At 44.9% G+C, this 19861-nt stretch overlaps 1 protein-coding gene across 3 annotated transcripts in view; it reads right to left on the reverse strand.

Annotated features, from left to right (window-relative positions):
* The window catches only part of CYFIP1 (cytoplasmic FMR1 interacting protein 1), a 93028-nt gene that overhangs the window by 28669 nt on the left and 44498 nt on the right, over positions 1–19861 (reverse strand). For all 3 annotated transcript variants that reach the window (XM_019931788.3, XM_073807858.1, XM_019931789.3), the window contains exons 12-18: positions 13678–13800; positions 12682–12807; positions 6118–6284; positions 4615–4762; positions 3311–3464; positions 2211–2367; positions 606–702 (exon numbers count right to left, since the gene is read on the reverse strand). In XM_019931788.3, coding sequence (XP_019787347.1) covers positions 606–702; positions 2211–2367; positions 3311–3464; positions 4615–4762; positions 6118–6284; positions 12682–12807; positions 13678–13800 — 972 coding nt within the window. The remainder of the gene's footprint in view (positions 1–605; positions 703–2210; positions 2368–3310; positions 3465–4614; positions 4763–6117; positions 6285–12681; positions 12808–13677; positions 13801–19861) is intronic.

Here is a 19861-nt window from a genome sequence, read left to right on the forward strand (position 1 = left end):
AGCCCACGACATCTCCCCCAAAGAAGCACTTCCTGTGGTTTTTGTGAAGATACGAGGAAGGAGACCCAGATGTATAATGTAATCTGCTGAGGTTAAATTCTCTTACATCTTGAGCTAGAAAATAAGATTTTTCTCCTTAGCTGCATGTACACAGACTTAATAATTCCACTTGTAGGAATTTGTCCTCAAGAATAATCCAATACAACTAAAAAGATACGTGCAAGGAAGTTCATCAAAGCATTATTTATAATGAAAAGTAAAAAGCTAAAACTAGAGAAATTAAATAGAGGTTGGTTCAGTGCATCTCTTCTGTACAAGGCCCCTGCTCTAGACTGTGTTCATGAAAGAAACAGGCAAGATATGCAGTGTTCATGCCATGCAGTCACGTGAAAAGGATGTCCCCCAACAGCTGATGTTTTAAGACCCCAATCATCCTGTGTGGATGCACAGAAAAAGTGCAGATAGAAGGGTTCAACCCAAAATGTTTATTTCAAAGTTCATTCCATTGTTTGAACCTCCTTGTATTAAAAGAAAGGTTGTTCCCTCTAACACTCAGAGGAAAAAGGAAAATGTTAAAAGTCTATTAAAAGTGCCTGGGCCCTCACCTCTGCCTCGATTTCGTCATAGAGAAACTGCTTGTTGAACCTGGTGAGGGCATAGTGGGCGCTATCGTTGTACAGGTCCAGCGAGTAGAGGACGTACCTGCAGAGTGGGAGAGAGGTCAGGCTAACCGCCCACACGGGGTTTCTCGGCTCTCACACCCTGCCCTCCACGGGAAATGTAACCCTCACTGTCTTCCTCTCTCATGAGGAAAAACAATCTCTTACTTCAAATGCCAAACTCGGCTTCTGTGAGGGCCCTAACAGAGGCCCCAGCAAGCTGGCCAGACCCTTGGCAGAACATGCCTGGCTCAGCCACGCCCAGGGCGCCTGCTGGGTCCACGAGGGCCTCCTGCAACTTCATCTTCTCAGTTATCGCGTTTCAAAGATTTTCACCCCACTCTGCAGTATTTTTAATAACCACAAGAATGAGTCATTTTCTTATTTTTAAGAATAAACTGTCGACTTAAAAAGAAAAACATACAAAGGTCCTGGGCCCCAGAGCTGACCCTGAGCACACCTGGTGTGGCCAAAGCCCCTCTCTCCCTGGATAAATGGTGGTAGCCGACGGTCTCCAGAAGTAAGGTCCCTCTGAGGGCTTGAGGCACGTAAGCAGAGGGCCCAATGTGGCCCTAGAGGCGCACACACGCTCATCAAGGCCTCTAACGCTACGGAACAGACACCACGGCTGCTGCAGAGTGAGGGAAGGCCGCCCTCCTGACGTGCACAGGCAAGGACGGTGGCGGGAGGACCCACTAGGCAGGGCCCCAATCTGCTCACTACACGACACCCCGTTTGCTATTACTTTCCCTCCATGGACTTCCTATTTTCAAAATCTCTGACCCCCTGCCCTGACCCTGAGCTTCAAACTCTAAACGAAGATGTTCAATGAACATTTCCTCTCCCAAATCCACCTGAGTCGGAGGCCATGCCACACACTACATGCCAGGCCACCTCTCCCCTTGCCAAGTTCCCAGGCCTCACAGCACCTGGACACAGTGGACTTAATTAGCCCTACTGCCTCAGCTCTGGATTCCAGTCTGAAGCCAAGACACCTGTTCCTTGTATTGATATCTGAAGTCTCACCCCAAGAATTACGACTTCAGGGAATTCCCTGGTGGCGCAGTGGTTAAGAATCCACCTGCCAATGCAGGGGACACGGGTTCGATCCCTGGTCCAGGAAGATCCCATGTGCCACAGAGCAACTAAGCCCGTGTGCTGCAACTACTAAGCCTGCGCTCTAGAGCCCACGAGCCACAACTACTGAGCCCGCGAGCCACAACTACTGAGCCTGCGAGCCACAACTACTGAGCCCACACACCACAACTACTGAAGCCCACGCGCCTAGAGCCCGCATTCTGCAACAAGAGAAGCCACCGCACCACAACGAAGAGTAGACCCCGCTCGTCACAACTAGAGAAAGCCCGCGCACAGTGATGGAGACCCAACGTAGCCAAAAATAAATAAATTAAAAAAAAAAAAAAAAAAGAATTACGACCTCAAATGAAGTGCTGAGAACAGTCACCCCTCCCCCACCTCCCGGCTCCCAAATGCCACCAAGGGCCTCAATCACACAGACAGGAGGCTGGGACAGGCTTCCAGGACACTCACTCCATCATCGACGCTTCCTTGGTCTCCAGGATGTGGTCTGTCAGGATCCAGGGCATGGACATCTCGATGGGGAACTGGATCCTCCTGCCCATGGTCAGCTCCAGGAAGAACTCTCGGAACCACAACTGCGAAAGGTCACAGCACTGCTGGAGCGTCTCTTAAGGAATTCAAATAACACCACATTAATATTCCGCAAGCAGAGAAGACTGCACAGGACAATGCGAGGGGGCGCGTGCCAGGCTCTCAGTCCTGAGCTGCGGAGAGTGCACATGAGCAGGGAGGGGTCACGTGTGCCTTGCACAGTGTGGCCACAGGCAAGCCACCTGGACATGCTGATTCTCACTCACAAACAGAGCAGAGTCAGCATCCAGCCCCACGGGCCCAGCACGGACACCACCGCCCACCAACGGGAGCTGGTCTACACTGCGCGCCTTCTGGTGGGATTTATTTTATACGGGATACAGACACAGCATTACAGGCACACTTGGTGCAGGTCTATCTAATGCAAAATAGATTGAAAAAAAAAAAGTTTCCATCCTTTTATGAAGAGAAAAACAAAAGCCTTACTATTACTCTAAACCTGCAACCCTTGCAGCCAAGATAGAGGCCTCCCACCCTGGATAATGACTGCAGCACAGAAATAAACGTGGACGGCTCCACGATGACAAAGGGCATCCACACGTGCCCCGGTCACCCTAGGACGGGCTGTGCACGTCAGGTCACCTGCCACCTTCCACACATTGCAGTCGTGGGTGGCTTCTGATATCTATCACCACCTGCGTCTCGAGCCAGGTGACAGTCACATTGGCCTGCGTTGCTGACCCAGTTCAGGTTACAAAGACTTTGCGTCCAGGTCACTGGGCCAGCCCCGGGCCCACAGGCCTCACCCTTCTAAGGGCCATGCCACATGGAGGGAACCCCCAGCCAGCCGTGCATTTAAAGCAACAGGTGAGGGAATGTCATGAGGGTGGCAACTTGTGTCACTGCCTGGGTGCGTGAAGGGACCACAGCAGGGGCGACCAGGCAGGCGGAAGCATTCTAGATGGTGTTAGTGGTGTTAGAACATGCTGGGCCGGACACTGGTCAGCAGTAGCTCTTACCACTGAAATTTATCAAGTGGGTGTAGAAGAATGACTCGCGATGAAATTTTTCTATGTCCAATATGGTGGGCCCCTCGAGGCTACTTCTCAAGGTTTTCTTGGAACCACTTTTGTCTGCAATGAGGGACTCTAGCATGGTTCTCACCATGTAAAGCTGCATTATCCAAGGAAACATTTGTGGGGGAGAAAATATACATGGCACATTAGTTTCGACAAACGCAGATAAACCACGAGGGGGACTGCCCCGTGGACACCTTGCCGGCTCGCAGGGGCGGCGCCCATCCACGAGGCCAAGTCGCTGCTGCTTGGGACAAAGAAGAAATACCAACAAGAAAAACAAACAATGTCTTACCACCAAAGGTTAATAGAGGCGGATAGGTGTAGGACTGCCTCAGAAACGCGTTAACCACATGCAAGAGCCTTTCCGTGCCCACAGACTTGAGCTGCCTGAGCAGCTCAGCAGAGCTCAAGGACTCCGCCATGGTGCGCACCAGGTAGAGCTAGACACGGACAGACGGGAGAGCGGAGACAGCGTTAGTCACACGCAGCACAGGGCAGGGACAGACACGCGGACGAGTGAGGAGGGCGCCAGCGTGCTGGCAGACAGGGGACGGACAGACCCCGGACGGCACCCTCCCTGGGCAGCAATGACTTCCTCCCAGGTACCCCAGAGGTTTCATACACAGTCAGCAACATGCTCTGCTGGTAATTCTCTGAAAGACTGACAGAAGCGATTCTAAAAGCCCCCAACACAGAGATGATGAGTAAGAAGTACAAAGTCCCAAAACAGGAGGGGAAAAGCCAAAGGGCATAGTAAATCAGGTATAAGGGTCAGAGAAAAGCTGCCTGGGGGCAGGAGGGAGCTGAGTATGCCAGGAGAGGGTGCAGCAGAGGTAGCTGAAGACCACAGACACACCAAAGCTATGTTTTTAAATTTCCAAAAATTTTATCTTTAGGAATGATCATTTTTAGAGCCAACATAAAAATCATAACCATACATTTAAACACCCACCAGGCAACACAGCATAAATACAGACACATAGACTTTCACCCACATTTTTGGGATAGGAGTTGATGCAGTCAAAGTTCTGCATGCAAATAACCAAACCCAAGAATCACAGGGTGTCTGCACCCCAGAGTCACTTGGGCAAGGAATAAAGGAGCAAAAAAGACACAGGCAGTACTTTATCTGCCCAAGCAGACAGCGGTGAGGTCATTTCACTCCCAGCCCCCCTACCACCCCCCAGCTCAGGGTCAGCCCACTCAGGGGAACAGGCAGCGACAGGGGATCGGGGAACAAGAACCTGGGTGCTAGAGGGTCCCACGGCGCGCCGTGGCACTTTAATGTCAAAGCCGCTCTTGGGGTCCTTCTCGCCCCGCAGGGCCGGGTCGTTGAAGGGCTCGTGCCCTGTCTCCCAGTCACACACGGTCTTCCTGATGGCCTGCAGGACACTAAACCGCCCGTCAAGCTGTCAGGGCAGATGCAGTGCTGACAGGCTCGGCACCTTTACAGTCACAGCATCGCTTCGCCTCTCACACAGACAACTCTCACACATGAATCCCTCCGGAGGCAGGGGGGAGACGTGGTAATGGACCAGTTCAACGTGAAACTTTAAAAATAGATCGTTTTCTTGGGGACATTACTACCCTCAGAGGATCTAATGTAGTTGCATTTTGCATCAATTAGCCCAGACGTGATGTTTTATTTCCTAAACACTGAGACATACTCAGGGCAGCAAGAGGACAGACCCCAAACATCACCCAGAGCTGAAACTCAACCTCCCTGCGAGTCATCCCATTTTCTAACTTGAATTTGAAGTCACCAGCACAATACTGGGGACTTTGCCCATGTCCCCAACTCACTCGGACATCGGGATGCCCCCACTCCCAACAGGGCTCCACCATTCGGAGTCTTCCACAGCGCCACCCTCAGGGCAGACGCCACACCCACACGCCCATCCTAATCACCTCACGGGGAAAGCTCTAGCTAAATCCAGAGTTACTCTAAGGCGACGCTGCACACTTCCCAGTGGCGAGGCTCCATCACAGTAAGCGTGAGCAAAACCAAGGCACTACTGAAAATATGAAAACCTTTACTAAGCCCTCCAGGAGAGAGAACAAAAACTGGGAAACCTCACAGTGTAAGATCTTATTAATGCTAAAGTCATACCATATCAGGTGACAATTATATAAAGCAACAAAATGAAATCAGTACATGTGTAAGCCCCTGTGAGCTTCATTTTAGGTAAATGTCTCTGAAAGAAAACTTTATCTAAAAGGGTAAACATTCGTAGAAAACTAGCTCAAGATTGCTACAGGAACTCTGCAATATGTATGTACTGGGTTGGCCAAAAAGTTCGTTCAGGTTTTTCTGTAGCCTCTTACGGAGAAACCTGAACAAACTTTTTGGACAACGCAACAGTTTTTGACTCATTTGTAAGACAGGGGAGAAGGAACAGAAGCAAAAATACTGAAGAAATGGGAGATGAGATTCTGGGTTGTGTGTCCCTACAGGCCTGGTGAACAGAACTGCCAGACAGATTTTGAGACACTCCCAGGCCCCAGATAAGCACACCCTTGTCCCTGGGTCTCCAGACTGCCTGGACCTTCTGTAGTTGATTTACTGTGGGTTGCTCAGGTTAATAACTGGACCCACTGCATTACATTTAGAGGAAACTCACCCCAAGGGTGCCTGGAGGTTGAATATAAATGCACTTTATGAAAACATTAACTCTACAGCTGTTCAAACCTAAGCTGATCCTTCAGTTTTGGATGACCGTGCAGGGAGTGTGTGCAGCAGCGCTGACCTCTGGATGACGTTTTTCTTCTTCTTGATGGCCTGCCTGAGCGGCTCCCTGAGGGTGACCTGGGAGAAGTCCTGCAGCGCGGCGTAGACAGTGTGGCGGATGGCATGGTTGAACACGCTCTCCATCCTGCCCATCAGCACCTGCAAGCCTTTGATCATGGCGATCACCTGAAGGGGCACGGACACATGATCTTCAGTGTGCTGGAGGGTCACAGCTGAGCTCCATGGGCCTGACACATGCCAGGAGACTGCCTCCCCCAAGCACCGGGCCTCTCCCTGGCCTCCTGTGTTTCTGCTCTGCACCTGCAGCTGTCCCTGTTCCTAGGTCTGACCCCATCAGACCATGAGTGCCTCGAGGGCAGGGACAGATCTGCTTGGCCTGGAGCCAACATGGGGATTTGGTAACTGACTCAAAATACTGCTGAATGCCTTAGGGTGCACCTCTCTGTGAAAGACTTCAACAAAACAGAAAAAGATTCAGGAAAGCAAATTTGTTATTATCTGGACAGGAAGAAAGAAGTTACAAGCTTGTAACCCAAATCCCATCTTTAAACCAGCGGTCCCCAACCTTTTTGGCACCAGGGACCGGTGTCATGGAAGACACTTTTTCTGAGGATGGGGTGGGGGGGAAGGTTTTGGGATGATTCAAGTGCATTGCATTTATTGTGTCCTTTATTTCTATTATTATTACATTGTACTATATAATGAAATAATTATACAACTCACCATAATGCAGAACCAGTGGGAGCCCTGAGCTTGTTTCCCTGCAACTAGATGGTCCCATATGGGGGTGATGGGAGACAGTGATACCCGAACTGTGTTGCTTATGTCCAGTCTACTCCGTAAGATGCAGCTTAATTGTCACTTGCCACTCACTGATAGGGTTTTGATACGTGTCTGCAAGCAATTGATTTATTATGGTCTCTGTGCAGTCAAACCTCTCTGCTAATGATAATCTGTATTTGCAGCTGCTCCCCAGTGCTAGCATCACTGCCTCGGCTCTACCTCAGATCACCAGGCATTAGATTCTCATAATGAGCGCACAACCTAGATCCCTCACATGCGCAGTTCACAGTAGGGTCCGCGCTCCTATGAGAATCTAATGCCGCCGCTGATCTGACAGGAAGCAGAGCTCAGGCAGTAATGCGAGCGATGGGGAGAGGCTGTAAATACAGACGCAGCTTCGCTCGCTCGCCTGCCGCTCACCTCCTGCTGTGTGGCCAGGGGGTTGGGGACCCCTGTGTTAAACAATAATGGCACAGTGAATTAATATGCATAAAAAGGTCAGAAGAAAATGCACTGAACTGCTTAAAGTTCATTTTTGTGATGGCATCAGAGACATGATCCTGTCCTCATCTCACATGTGTGTTTTCTCTGTTTGCTTTGAGGATTATATGATGAATCTGGGTTGCTTTTCTAATGAGAAAAAAAAGGGAACTTTTCTATTTAAAACAACAAATTCTCCAACTGAAGTTGAATTGAATTCAAATTCACAGCAATCTGAATGAAAATGAAATTACTATATATTCAAACTTATGGGATGTAGGAAAAGGTGTGCTGAAAGGTAAATTTGGAACTTTGGATGCATATATTAGAAAACAGAAAAGCCTAAAGATAATAATAACCTAATACTGATCACCAATTTATAAAAAGGTAAAACAAAATAACCCTCTCCAAAAGTAGAGGGAAATGAATATCTAAAAGCAAAAATTAATGAAATAGAAAACAAGCATATAATAGAGGGTGATCAACTAAGATAAAGCTGTTTTATAAACAAACAAGTGCTCAGCAAGACTGATCAAGAAAAAACAAACAGATAAGGCATGAATTACAAGCATTACAAATAAAGAGGGGACACTACCACACGATTTACAAATATTAAGAGATTATGAGACTATACTGGAATAGGATAAACATACAGATCAGTGGAACAGAATTAAGAGTCCAGAAATAAACCCTCACATTTATAGTCAATTAATTTTCAAGAAGGGTGTGAAAATAATTCAATGGGTTAATATTATCGTTTCAACAAATAGTATTGGTACAACTGAATATCCACATGCAAAAGAATGAAGCTGGACTCCTGTGTAGGAAAGGGTCATCTCAGCAGGCCTGGGATGACCAAACCCTGCACGTTCCCAGGAAAGGTCTGGCCCTTGCTTGGCTCCTAGAAACCAACTCTGAGCCACTGAAATACTCAGCCTGAAGAATGTCTGTGTGCCTGAGGCTTTGGGCCATTGCAATAGCAGTTTCACCAGATATTTTATGCTAACAATGTGATTTATAGCAAACAGCTGTTTTTGCTCTGGATCTGGAGTCTGAGTAGCTGAGGTCAATCGTGCATGTGCTACATGCCTACATTACTGACCCTCAATAAAATTCCTGGACACCAAGGCTCAGGTGAGCTTCCCTGGTTGGCAGCACTTTGCATCTGTTATCACCCATCACTGCCAGGAGAATTAAGCACATCCCCTGCAGCTCCAATAGGAGGGGGACACTGGAATTTGCACCTGGTTTCTCCTGGACTTCACCCAGGTGTCTTCTCCCTTTGCAGATTTTAATTTGTGTCCTTTTGCTATAATAAATCATAACCTTGAATAGAACAGCTACTTAGTCCTGTGAGTCCTTCTAGCAAATCTAGCCTGAGGGTGGTCTTGGGAACCCCTGACAGAACACCCTACCTCACACCATAAAAAAATTAACTCAAAATGGATCACACCTCAAATATATGAGGCAAAACATAGGAATAAATCTTTGTGACTTAGGTTAGGCAGTAAAGCACAAGTAACCAAAGGAAAAATTGAAAAACTGAACTTTATCAAAATTAAAGACTTTTATGCTTCAAAAGACCCCATGAAGAAAGTAAAAAGTTAATGGGAGAAAATACTGCAAATCATATGTCTGATAAGAACTGGTATCTAGAATATATAGAGAACGCAATAATAAAAAGACAACTAGTTCAATTAAAAAATGGGCAAAGGATCTGGACAGACATTTCTCCAAAGATATACAAACTATCAATAAGCACAGAAAATATGCTCAACAGCATTAGTTGTTATAAAAATGCAAATCAAAACCACAATGAGATATTACTTCACATCTAGTAGGATAGCTGGAAGCAAAGGACAGATATCAGGGGTTGGCAAGGAGTTGGAGAAAGTGGGACCCTCTAGCACTGCTGGTAGGAATGTAAAGTAGTGCTACCACTTTGCAAACCACCTGGTAGTTTCTCAAAATGTTAAACACAGAGATACCATATGACCCAGCAATTCTACTCCTAGGTGTATCACCAGAAGGAACGAAAACAAGTCCACACAAAAATCTATACACAAAAGTTCACAGCAGCATTACTCAAAAGTGAAAAACGAAAACAATCCAAGTATCCATCAGCTAATATGGATAAATAAAATGTGACATATACATACAATGGAATATGATTTGGCAATGAAAAGAACGAAATACTGATACATGTGTGAACCTGAAAATATTATGTTAAGTGAACGAAGCCAATCACAGCCACGTGTTGTATGAAATGCCCAGAATAAGCAAATCTACAGAGTCAGACGGTAGACGGGCAGCTGCCGCGGGATGAAGAAAGGGGAGAATGGGGGTGGGGGCGTGACTACCAATGGGCTCCTTTTTGAGGCGACAGAATTGTTCCAAATTTGATTGTGATTGCACAATTCTGTGAATAGGTATCCCCGAAGCACTGGATTTTACCCTTTACATGGATGAACTGTATGGTATGTGGGGGGAAAAGCTGTTATCAAAAAGATGAGAACTTACTATGAAAAACTGTGTCAAAAATTAGAAAATTTAGAAAGATTCTTAGAAAAACTTTCAAAATACAACTTACCAAAACTGATACAAGAAGAAACAGAAAATCTGAATACCCCTACGTATAGCAAAGACATTGAAAGTTTCAAAAACCATCCCATAAAGGAAAAGCTTCACCAATAAATGCTAGAAAACATTTAAGGAAAAAAATAACATCTTACACAAACCACTACAGACAACAGAAAAGAAGGAAGTGCTGTGAGCCATTTTACAAAGCCAACATCCAAAAACTAGAGTGGAAGGTTATCAAAAAGCAATGTTACCCACTCCTCAGGTGTGGGCTAAGCACAGTGACTTCCTCCCCAAAAGCGCCCTATGAAAGGGGGCGATGGCCGGTGTGGGTAACCTCAGCCAGGTGACCAAGGGCAACACCAGCAATGATGAACCACAGTGACAGCATGGACCTCGCATGTGAGGTGATGAAAACAGCTCTGTGGTCCTCCTTCGCAAAAACTACAACCCCAGTCTAATCAAGAAAAAAACATCAGATAGGGCTTCCCTGGTGGCACAGTGGTTGAGAGTCCGCCTGCCGATGCAGGGGACACAGGTTCGTGCCCCGGTCTGGGAGGATCCCACATGCCGCGGAGCGGCTGGGCCCGTGAGCCATGGCCGCTGAGCCTGTGCGTCCGGAGCCTGTGCTCCACAGTGGGAGGGGCCACAACAGTGAGAGGCCCGTGTACCGCAAAAAAAAAAAAAAAAAATCAGATAAATTCCAATTGAGGGACATTCTAAAAACACCTGACTAGCACTCCTCAAAACCGTCAAGGTCATCACAAACAAGGAAAGTCTGAGACACTGTTGGGACCTAGAAGAGCCAAAGGACACAAGATTGACTATATGTGATGTAGGATCCTGGATCAGAGGAAGAACGTTATAGAAAAGTGAGGAAATACGAATAAAGCAAGGGCTTTAGCTAATAATAATGTATTGATACTGGCTTATTAAAAATGTAACAATACTAATGTAAGATGTTAGTAATAAGTGAAAATGGGTGTGGGGTATATGGGAATTCACTGTACTACCTTTGCAATTTTTCTGTAAATCTGAAAGTGTTCTAAAATGAAACACTGAAAGAAAAACGTATTATCAAAAGCCACTCTTACTCATGAACCTTAATGCAAAATCCAAATCAAAATATTAACAACTTATATCCAGCAATATATAAAGAGGATAATATATCATGATCAAGTTGAGTTTAAACCAGGAATGCAAGGCTAGCTTAACATCAAACCGGATCCAAAAAATCCTCTCAGTGTAAATCTACCACATTAATGGAATAAAAAAGTCATAAAACTATCTCAACGGATGCAGAAGTGTTTTATAAAACTAATAGAAAATCCATGATAAAATCTCTTAGCAAACAAGGAATAGAAGGCCACTTTTCTGATCTGAGGAAGGGTGGCTATAAGGAACCTACAGCAAATATATCACACGGTGAGATGCTGAAAGCTTTCCCTTTGAGATGAGAAACAAGACAAAGATGCCTGGAGCCTCCTTCTATTTAATGAGTAGGGATCCTACCCAGTGTGATTAAAAAAAAAAAAAAATAGAAGGGGGAGAAATAAAACTGTCATCATTTCCAGATGATATGATTATATAAGTAGAAAATCCAAAAGAATATATGGGTAATTTATTATAATTAATAAGTGAGTTTAGACAAGTTGGTGGATACAAGGAAAATACAAAAAATAATTCTGATTTTAAATATCAGTGATAAACATTTAGAAAAAAATTAAAATACACCATCAAATATCAAATACCTAGAAATAAAGCCAACAAAAGGTGTGAAAAAGTTTTACAGATGAAAAGAGATCTTAGAGAATCTTAACAAATGGAGGGACATACCAGATTCATAAAAGACTTAATTTTATAAATTTGTCAATTCTTCCTAAAATGATCTATAGGTTTATTCATATCCTCATAAAAAATTCTAACAGGTTTCACTGGGACATGGAAAGGTGATTCTAAAATGTTTATGAAAATACAAAGAGCAAGAATAGTTAAGGAACTCTTGAAGACAGAAAGACCTGCTTTACCAGACACATGATTAACTATTGTAATTAACACAGAGGGGTGTTAGGAAAGGATAGACAAACTGACCAATGGATTAGAACATGAGCAGAAACACACCTGCCCAGGTATGGTCACCTGACTCACAACAGAGGCGGCAAGAAGAGCAGTTGGGAGGGTTGGTGGGGACATTTCAGATCCAAATGTGAAAGCAGAATAAGACATCCAGAAGACAACACAGGAGACATCTTCATGACCTTGGGGTATGCAAAGATTCCTTAAATAAGGCAGGAAATGTACAGCTACAAAATCTACATCCAAACACTGGATGGCAGAGCAATTAAGAACTATTCATCCAAAGGGTCCTAATGACAGTGCAGAGCTGGGGACCACACAGCTGTGAAAGGGGCTCTTCTCCCTCAGACACCCAGGTCCTGGCTCACTCCTCTTGTGTGTAGCCATAAAGAAGCTGCTGCAGCTCCCAGGCTCTCACTCAGAACATACCCCGACTGCCCCAGGGGAGTGTCCACGCAGAGACCGGGAACCCACAACCTATTTTACTCTCTGTTTCTACAACTGTGACAGATGCAAAGGGCCGCCCTACACAGATACAGTGACATCAGATAAGCAGTTCATTCATGTTTTTGCCTTTGCTTTGTAAAGGGAAGACAGTTTCAGGCCAGAGTCAAAGAAGGAAGAGAAAGCAGACAAAGCACACCTCCACCAGGGCGAACTTCTCCTCGCTGGTGTAGTTGTAGCGGGTGGCACGTTCATACTCCTCGGCGTTGTCAGGGCAGTCCTTGTTGGAGTACTTGTCCGTTGGGTGCACAAGTTTCCACGAATACTGGTGTGGTCAAAAAGAGGGGAGACAGCCACACTGAATGCGAAATGCTTAACTGCTGGTCTGACTCACAGGACCATCACCAAAGCTACCGAAGGTCAGCCTTCTATTGTTCACTGAGTCTGAAAGTCACACAGCGGCATGTGTGCTCGCACACACATGCATACTATACATGCACACACGGGCACATGCACACTACACGCGCACACACACACAGACACCACACACACGCACACGTAGTCCATCTCCATAAAACTGCAAAATTTTCTGGCAATGTGACTTCAGGTTCAAGTAATACATCAGAAACTTAAGACATACATGAGGTAAAAAGGCCTGGATATTTTATGTGGAATATCTAAGACTATAAGCGTTTCATCACCATTTCTAAAAGAATCAGCCTTTCAAACAATCAGGTACCCATCCAAATATAATCATCCTTATCTGAGCAAAATAAACAACAAAAGGGAAACTCCTCTATGACTTACGGGTATCCAAATCTTTCTATGCATCAGAAACCACTTTACTAATCCTAAAGAAAAGAAACTCATGGCTAGAAATACACAGAGAGTGCTGTTTAAAAAAAAATGAGCATTAAAAATCATCATAACTATACAAATTTAATTCTATCAATATGTTTTAAAAGATAAGGCCCTTTATTTGTAATATATGTAAATGAAGTGTACATTGAGCTGTCTTAGAAACATTTAAATTAATATATACTCTTATTTCTAGTGCCAAAGATAAAAAGCCAATTTGTTCTTGATCCAAAGACCAAAGTTAATGCAGAAAAAATATAATTTAGTCAAGTTTGGGAAGAAAAGCACTTCTAACCAAGGAGGGGGTACATTTCCAAATAAAAGTGAGAGTGCCCACCACTTCCATCACGTGAGCACTCCACTGGGACAGCAGCTGCAAGCCCTGCAGCGCCAGGTCGAAGAGCTTCCGGTACTCAGCATCCGTCTTCTGAGCCTCCTGGCGGCCTGAGCCTGTGACCACCTAGAGAAGACAGAGCATCAAGAAGTCACAAACGTCCAAGAAACCACCTATCAAACCCAATCTAGAAGCCTACCCCAAATGCACACTCACGAAGTAGAAAATGATATGAGCACAAGACTCTTCCGTGCATCAAAAGGCAGAGCAACTGCAGAGCCCGCGTGATGGGCACACGTAGCTCAAAACACAGAGAAAGGCCACCACAGCCTGCGCTGGAGGGGTTTGCAGACCTGGTCCCTCCTGAAACATGCGCACAGCATGTTTCTAACTTAGCTAATAAAGGAAAACGTGCTCACATGTGTATTTGCTTATATCAAATAATGAAAACTTAGATTTAAGAATGTTTATCTACAGGCCAGGAAAGCAGAGGGTAGAGAGGAAGGCAGACTTCTCTGAACATACCTCCTCTGACAGATCTGACTTTAGAACCACATAAACAGTTTATATATTATGATATAAAATTAAATTAGGGGGTAAAAGCAATCCCCCAAACTCAAACGCAAAATGAAACAATGAACTGAGCTGTGTAGGACTGAATTGGCATTGTGACCACACAGAGGAACCATGTAGTGTAAGTGCCTAACATTAAGGTTTTGGTTGCCAAGTCATCCATTTCAAAGACATCCATCTTGAATAAACATATTGCCAGCTACCCAAGTAGATAAAGAGCCAGCCCATCCATGAAGTTCCCCTTCTAGAAAGCCCATGGTGACCTAGATAACTGCCAACAGGGCTTTTCTCCTCCCACACCTTCATCCCTGCTCTTATGTTTTAAATTCACCAACAGTGAACCCGTGAAACCCTAGGCACCCCACCCTCAGCCCTGACAAAGGCAGAGCCCCAGGTCTGTGCTCCCTCCCTCTCTACCTATGACCTCGCTTTGGGGCTCTGGGTGTGCTGTGTACCCTCTAGGACCTGTGAGTAATCAAACTTGTTTTTCTCAAAGTTCCCTGATGGTCACTGCAGAGGGTATGTGGCAATCGTGAGGACCGCAAGGGCCAGTCCAGCCACAACACTGGCTCTGGTGCGGGCTGGAGGTGGGGTGTCTGTGGGGACTGCCAAGAGGAGTACAGGTCCAGGCATCACTATCTGTAGGCTGAGACCAACACAAAACAAACCACTTCAGTGACTTTGAAAAATAACAATTTGATGTAACATCCCTAGAGGAAGAAATCTAAGGACAAAATTAACTGCAAAATAAATCTGAAGGGCTTCCCTGGTGGCGCAGTGGTTCAGAGTCCGCCTGCCGATGCAGGGGATGCAGGTTCGTGCCCCAGTCCGGGAAGATCCCACATGCCGTGGAGGGGCTGGGCCCGTGAGCCATGGCCGCTGAGCCTGCACGTCCGGAGCCTGTGCTCCGCAACGGGAGAGGTCATGGCAGTGAGAGGCCCGCGTACCGCAAAAAAAAACAATAATAATAAAATAAAAATCTGAATTTCTAGTAATTGTTATTAGCAGTGCCAGTACTGCTATTTTAAGACTGCTGAGTGTATACTGAGACATATAGTCTGACCCCAGTCAAAATATGCTGGGCTTCCCTGGTGGCGCAGTGGTTGGGAGTCTGCCTGCTGATGCAGGGGACGCGGGTTCGTGCCCCGGTCCGGGAAGATCCCATATGCCGCAGAGCGGCTGGGCCCGTGAGCCATGGCCACTGAGCCTACGCATCTGGAGCCTGTGCTCCACATCGGGAGAGGCCACAACAGTGAGAGGCCCGTGTACCGCAAAAAAAAAAAAAAAATCTTTAAGAACGAGGACTTTCACCATGGGAGAAAAAAGAAAAAGGCAGAAGGAAACTGAAGTAGACTGACTAGAAAACAGTACTCCAAAAGCTGGTTTGTTTCTTTAGATATGCTAGGGAATCAATTATTTTAACACCTGATGCATAAAGCAAAGGAATCCAGCTCTGGAAGGCGCAAGGAGCTGAGAGGACCACCAAGCTGAGGCCTGGTGAAGTCTCACATCAGGGCAGGGGATGCAGCCGTCCACATCCCAGAGAGTCAGCTGGACCCCCCAGCAGCCCTCAGCATGGCCACCGAGAGGCCAAATGGGCCGGGACAGTGGGAGCTGACTATGACCAGGGCCCTGAGCCGGCAGCGTACAGGACACACAGGGGACAGAAATCATGGCAAATGACACCAGAGGGAATGAGGGAGATGGTTGGGACAGGCATGTCAACCAACTGCAGTGTATGGAACTTATTTGGGTCCTGAGGCACACAAACCTGGAAAAATACACCGCTAATGATAATGAGCAAACGGGAAATCTGAACAACGACCCACTATTTAATATTAGGGAATACATTTGTTGGTTTTTTAGGTGGGATGGTATTATGGTTATATGTTAAAAAGGGCCCTTATCTTATAGAGACACATGGGAAATACTTTCAGAGAGAGTGCTATGTTATCTTGGATTGCTTCAAGCTAACCCAGACCGAGGCACAGGGTTGGAGGAATAATTGAAAAGGGGCAGATGATTAAGCTCAGCGTGGCACCTGAGGGGCCAGGACTGGTCTCCCCCTTTGTATGCTTGAAAATTTACGTAATGGAGAAATTGAAAAACAAACAAACAAACAAAATTTATACCCAGAACCTGGCTCTGGTCGCTGTTAGAAACTGAACAGATCTGGGGGCTCTTGAGGACTCAGGGTCTGTGCACACCTGCACTGACATTCTCATGAACTATTCAAACCCAGCCGCTGTCCCTGCTCAGTACAAATCCTTACCCTCTAGTCAAAAGAAACTGAGCAAACAACTTGAAAATAAAATTAAAAAGATAACTCCATTTACAATAGGATCAAAAGGAATAAAACACTTAGGAATAAATGTAACAGAATAAGTACAAAGCTTGTACTCCGAAAATGATAAAACATTTTTGAAAGATATCAAAGAAGGACTAAACAAATGGAAAGACATCCCCCATGTTCATGGATTGGAGGTCTCAATCTTGTTAAGATGGCAATACTCCCCAAATTGATATACAGATTCAGAGCAATCCCTATTAAAATTCCAGATGCCTTATTCTGTAGAAATTGACAGGTTGATCCTAAGATTCATAAGGAAATGCAAAGGATCCACAAATAATCTTGACAAAGATGACAAAACAATCTTCAAAAAGAAGAACAAAGCTGTAGGGCTTCTATTATCTGGTTTTAAGACTTACTATAAAACTGTAAAATCAAGACAGTGTGGTAGTGGCATAAGGACTGACAAAAGGTCAATGGAACAGAACTGAGAGCCCAGAAATAAAGCCTCAGGAGTAGAATCAATTGATTCCCCCCATCACCCAGTTTTACTGAGAAATAACTGACACACTGACACTCAACTTTGGATTAGTTTAAGGTGTACAATGATTTGATATGCATATATTGTGAAATGATTATACAGTAAGTTAACATTCACCAACTCACATGGTTACAATTTTTTTTCTTGTGATGAGAACTTCTAAGATTTACTCTCCTAGGAATTTTCAAATATGCAATACCGTATTGTTAACTGTAGTCACCATGCTGTATATTACATCCCCAGAAATTATTTATCTTATAACTGAAAGTTTGTACCTTTTGACCATCTTCACCCATTTCTCCCACCTCTTGCCTCTGGCACCCACCAATCTGTTCTCTGTATCCATGAGTTTGGGTTTTTTTAGATTCCACATAAAGTGATATTAAATAGTATTTGTCTTTCTCTGTCTGACTTATTTCACTTAGTATAATGCCCTTTAAGGTCCATCCATGTTGTCACAAATGCCAGGATTTTGTTCTTTTTAAGATTTTTTTGATGTGGACCATTTTTAAAGTCTTTATTGAATTTGTTACAATATTGCTTCTGTTTTATGTTTGGGTGTTTTTTGGGCCACAAAGCATGTGGGATCTTAGCTCCCTGACCAGGGATCAAACCTGCACCCCCGTCATTGGAAGGCGAAGTCTTAACGACTGGACCACTAGGGAAGTCCCAGGATTTCCTTCTTTTGTATGGCTGAATAATATTCCATTGCATACTGTATGCCACATTTTCTTTATCCATTCATCTGTCTATAGACACTTAGGCTGTTTCTTTGCTTTGGCTCTTGTAAATAATGTTATAATGAATATGGAGGTGTACAGTCACTTGATTTCTGTTGAGGGTGCCTTCAGTGCGGAAAGAATGGAATTTTAAAAACAGTACTGGGGGGCTTCCCTGGTGGCACGGTGGTTGAGAGTCCGCCTGCTGATGCAGGGGACACGGGTTCGTGCCCCGGTCCGGGAAGACCCCACGTGCCGCGGAGCGGCTGGGCCCGTGAGCCATGGCCGCTGAGCCTGCGCGTACGGAGCCTGTGCTCCGCAACGGGAGAGGCCACAGCAGTGAGAGGCCTGCGTACCGTGAAAAAAAAAAAAAAAAAAAGTAACTTAAAATGGATCATAGATCTAAATATAAGAGCTAAAACTACAAATCTCTTAGAAGAAAACAAGGGGTAAATCTTTGTGACTTGGGTTAGGTAATGGTTTCTTCATTATGACCAAATGCACAAACCACCAAAGGAAAAATAGATAAAATTGGACCACATCACAAATAAAAAACTGTGCTTCAAAGGACACCATCAAGACAGCAAACAGACACAGGAGAAAATATTTGAAAATCACATAACAGATAAGGGATAGAATATAAGAACTCACACAACTCTACAGTAAAAAGAAGGTAAATAACCCAATTTAAAAATGGGCAAATGACTTCAAGAGACATTTTTAAAAACTGGCCAATGAGCATATGAAAAGATACTCAGTTTCATTAGTCATTAAGGAAATGCAAATCCAAACCACAACCAGATACCACTTCACATTCACTAGGATGGCCAGAATCAAAAAAACAGCAACAAGTGCTGGCAAGGATGTGGGGACATCAGACACTCACAGACTGCTGGTGGGTGTAACATAGTGCAACCACCTTGAAAACAGCCTGGCAGTTCCTCAAAATGTTCAACACAGAGGTGCCATAAGACTCAGCGATTCCATTCCTAGATAGCTACCCAAGAGAAATGAAACCTTACGTCCACACAACACTTGTACGAGGATGTTCACAGTAGCATTATTTGTAACCCACTGTCCATCAGTCAACAGCAGATGAACAAACCACCAAAATGTGGTGTGTCCAAGCAGTGGAGTATTATTCAGCCATAAAATTATTATAAATATTATAAATAAGCCATAAAATTACTGATACATGCTATAACATGGATGAACCTTAAAAATACTATGTCAAATGAAAAAAGCCAGTCACCAAGGAGCACATATTATGATTCCATTTATATAAAGTCCAGTAGGCAAATCCATAGATAGAAAGTAGATTGCCACGTGCTAGAAGGAAGGGGAATGGGGAGTAACTGCTATGGGTGCAGAGTTGCTCTGGGAGATGATGAAAATGTTCAGCAATGGACTAAAAACCTTTGAATTGTATAATTTAAATCAGAGAATTGTCTGGTATGTGGATTATGTCTTCATAAATCTGTTTAAAAATAAACTGTGCAAAGCTTTTAAAGGTGGATCTCTTTTCTCTTATTAAAATCATCATCTATGGGCTTCCCTGGTGGTGCAGTGGTTGAGAATCTGCCTGCTAATGCAGGGGACATGGGTTCGAGCCCTAGTCTAGGAGGATCCCACATGCCGCGGAGCAACTGGGCCCGTGAGCCACAACTACTGAGCCTGCGCGTCTGGAGCCTGTGCTCCGCAACAAGAGAGGCCGCGATAGTGAGAGGCCCGCGCACCGCGATGAAGAGTGGCCCCCGCTTGCCACAACTAGAGAAAGCCCTCGCACAGAAATGAAGATCCAACACAGCAACAATAAATAAATTAATTAATAAACTCCTACCCCCAACATCTTCTTTAAAAAAAAAAAAACACGCATACGCCCTTTTTTAAAAAACAAAAAACCATCATCTGATTATAAAGGCACAACAGCAGACACCAGAAGGCACACAGGAACCATGCACGCTGTCAAGGGCTCCGATTTGGAAAGGTAGAAGCCAGCTCTCTGTGTTGTTTGAGAACATCTTAGGAACTCAGTTTACAACTAAATCATGAAGTCCTGGGGAC

Source organism: Tursiops truncatus, chromosome 7 (genome assembly GCF_011762595.2).
Source record: "Tursiops truncatus isolate mTurTru1 chromosome 7, mTurTru1.mat.Y, whole genome shotgun sequence".
In the NCBI taxonomy this organism is placed as follows: Eukaryota; Metazoa; Chordata; class Mammalia; order Artiodactyla; family Delphinidae; genus Tursiops; species Tursiops truncatus.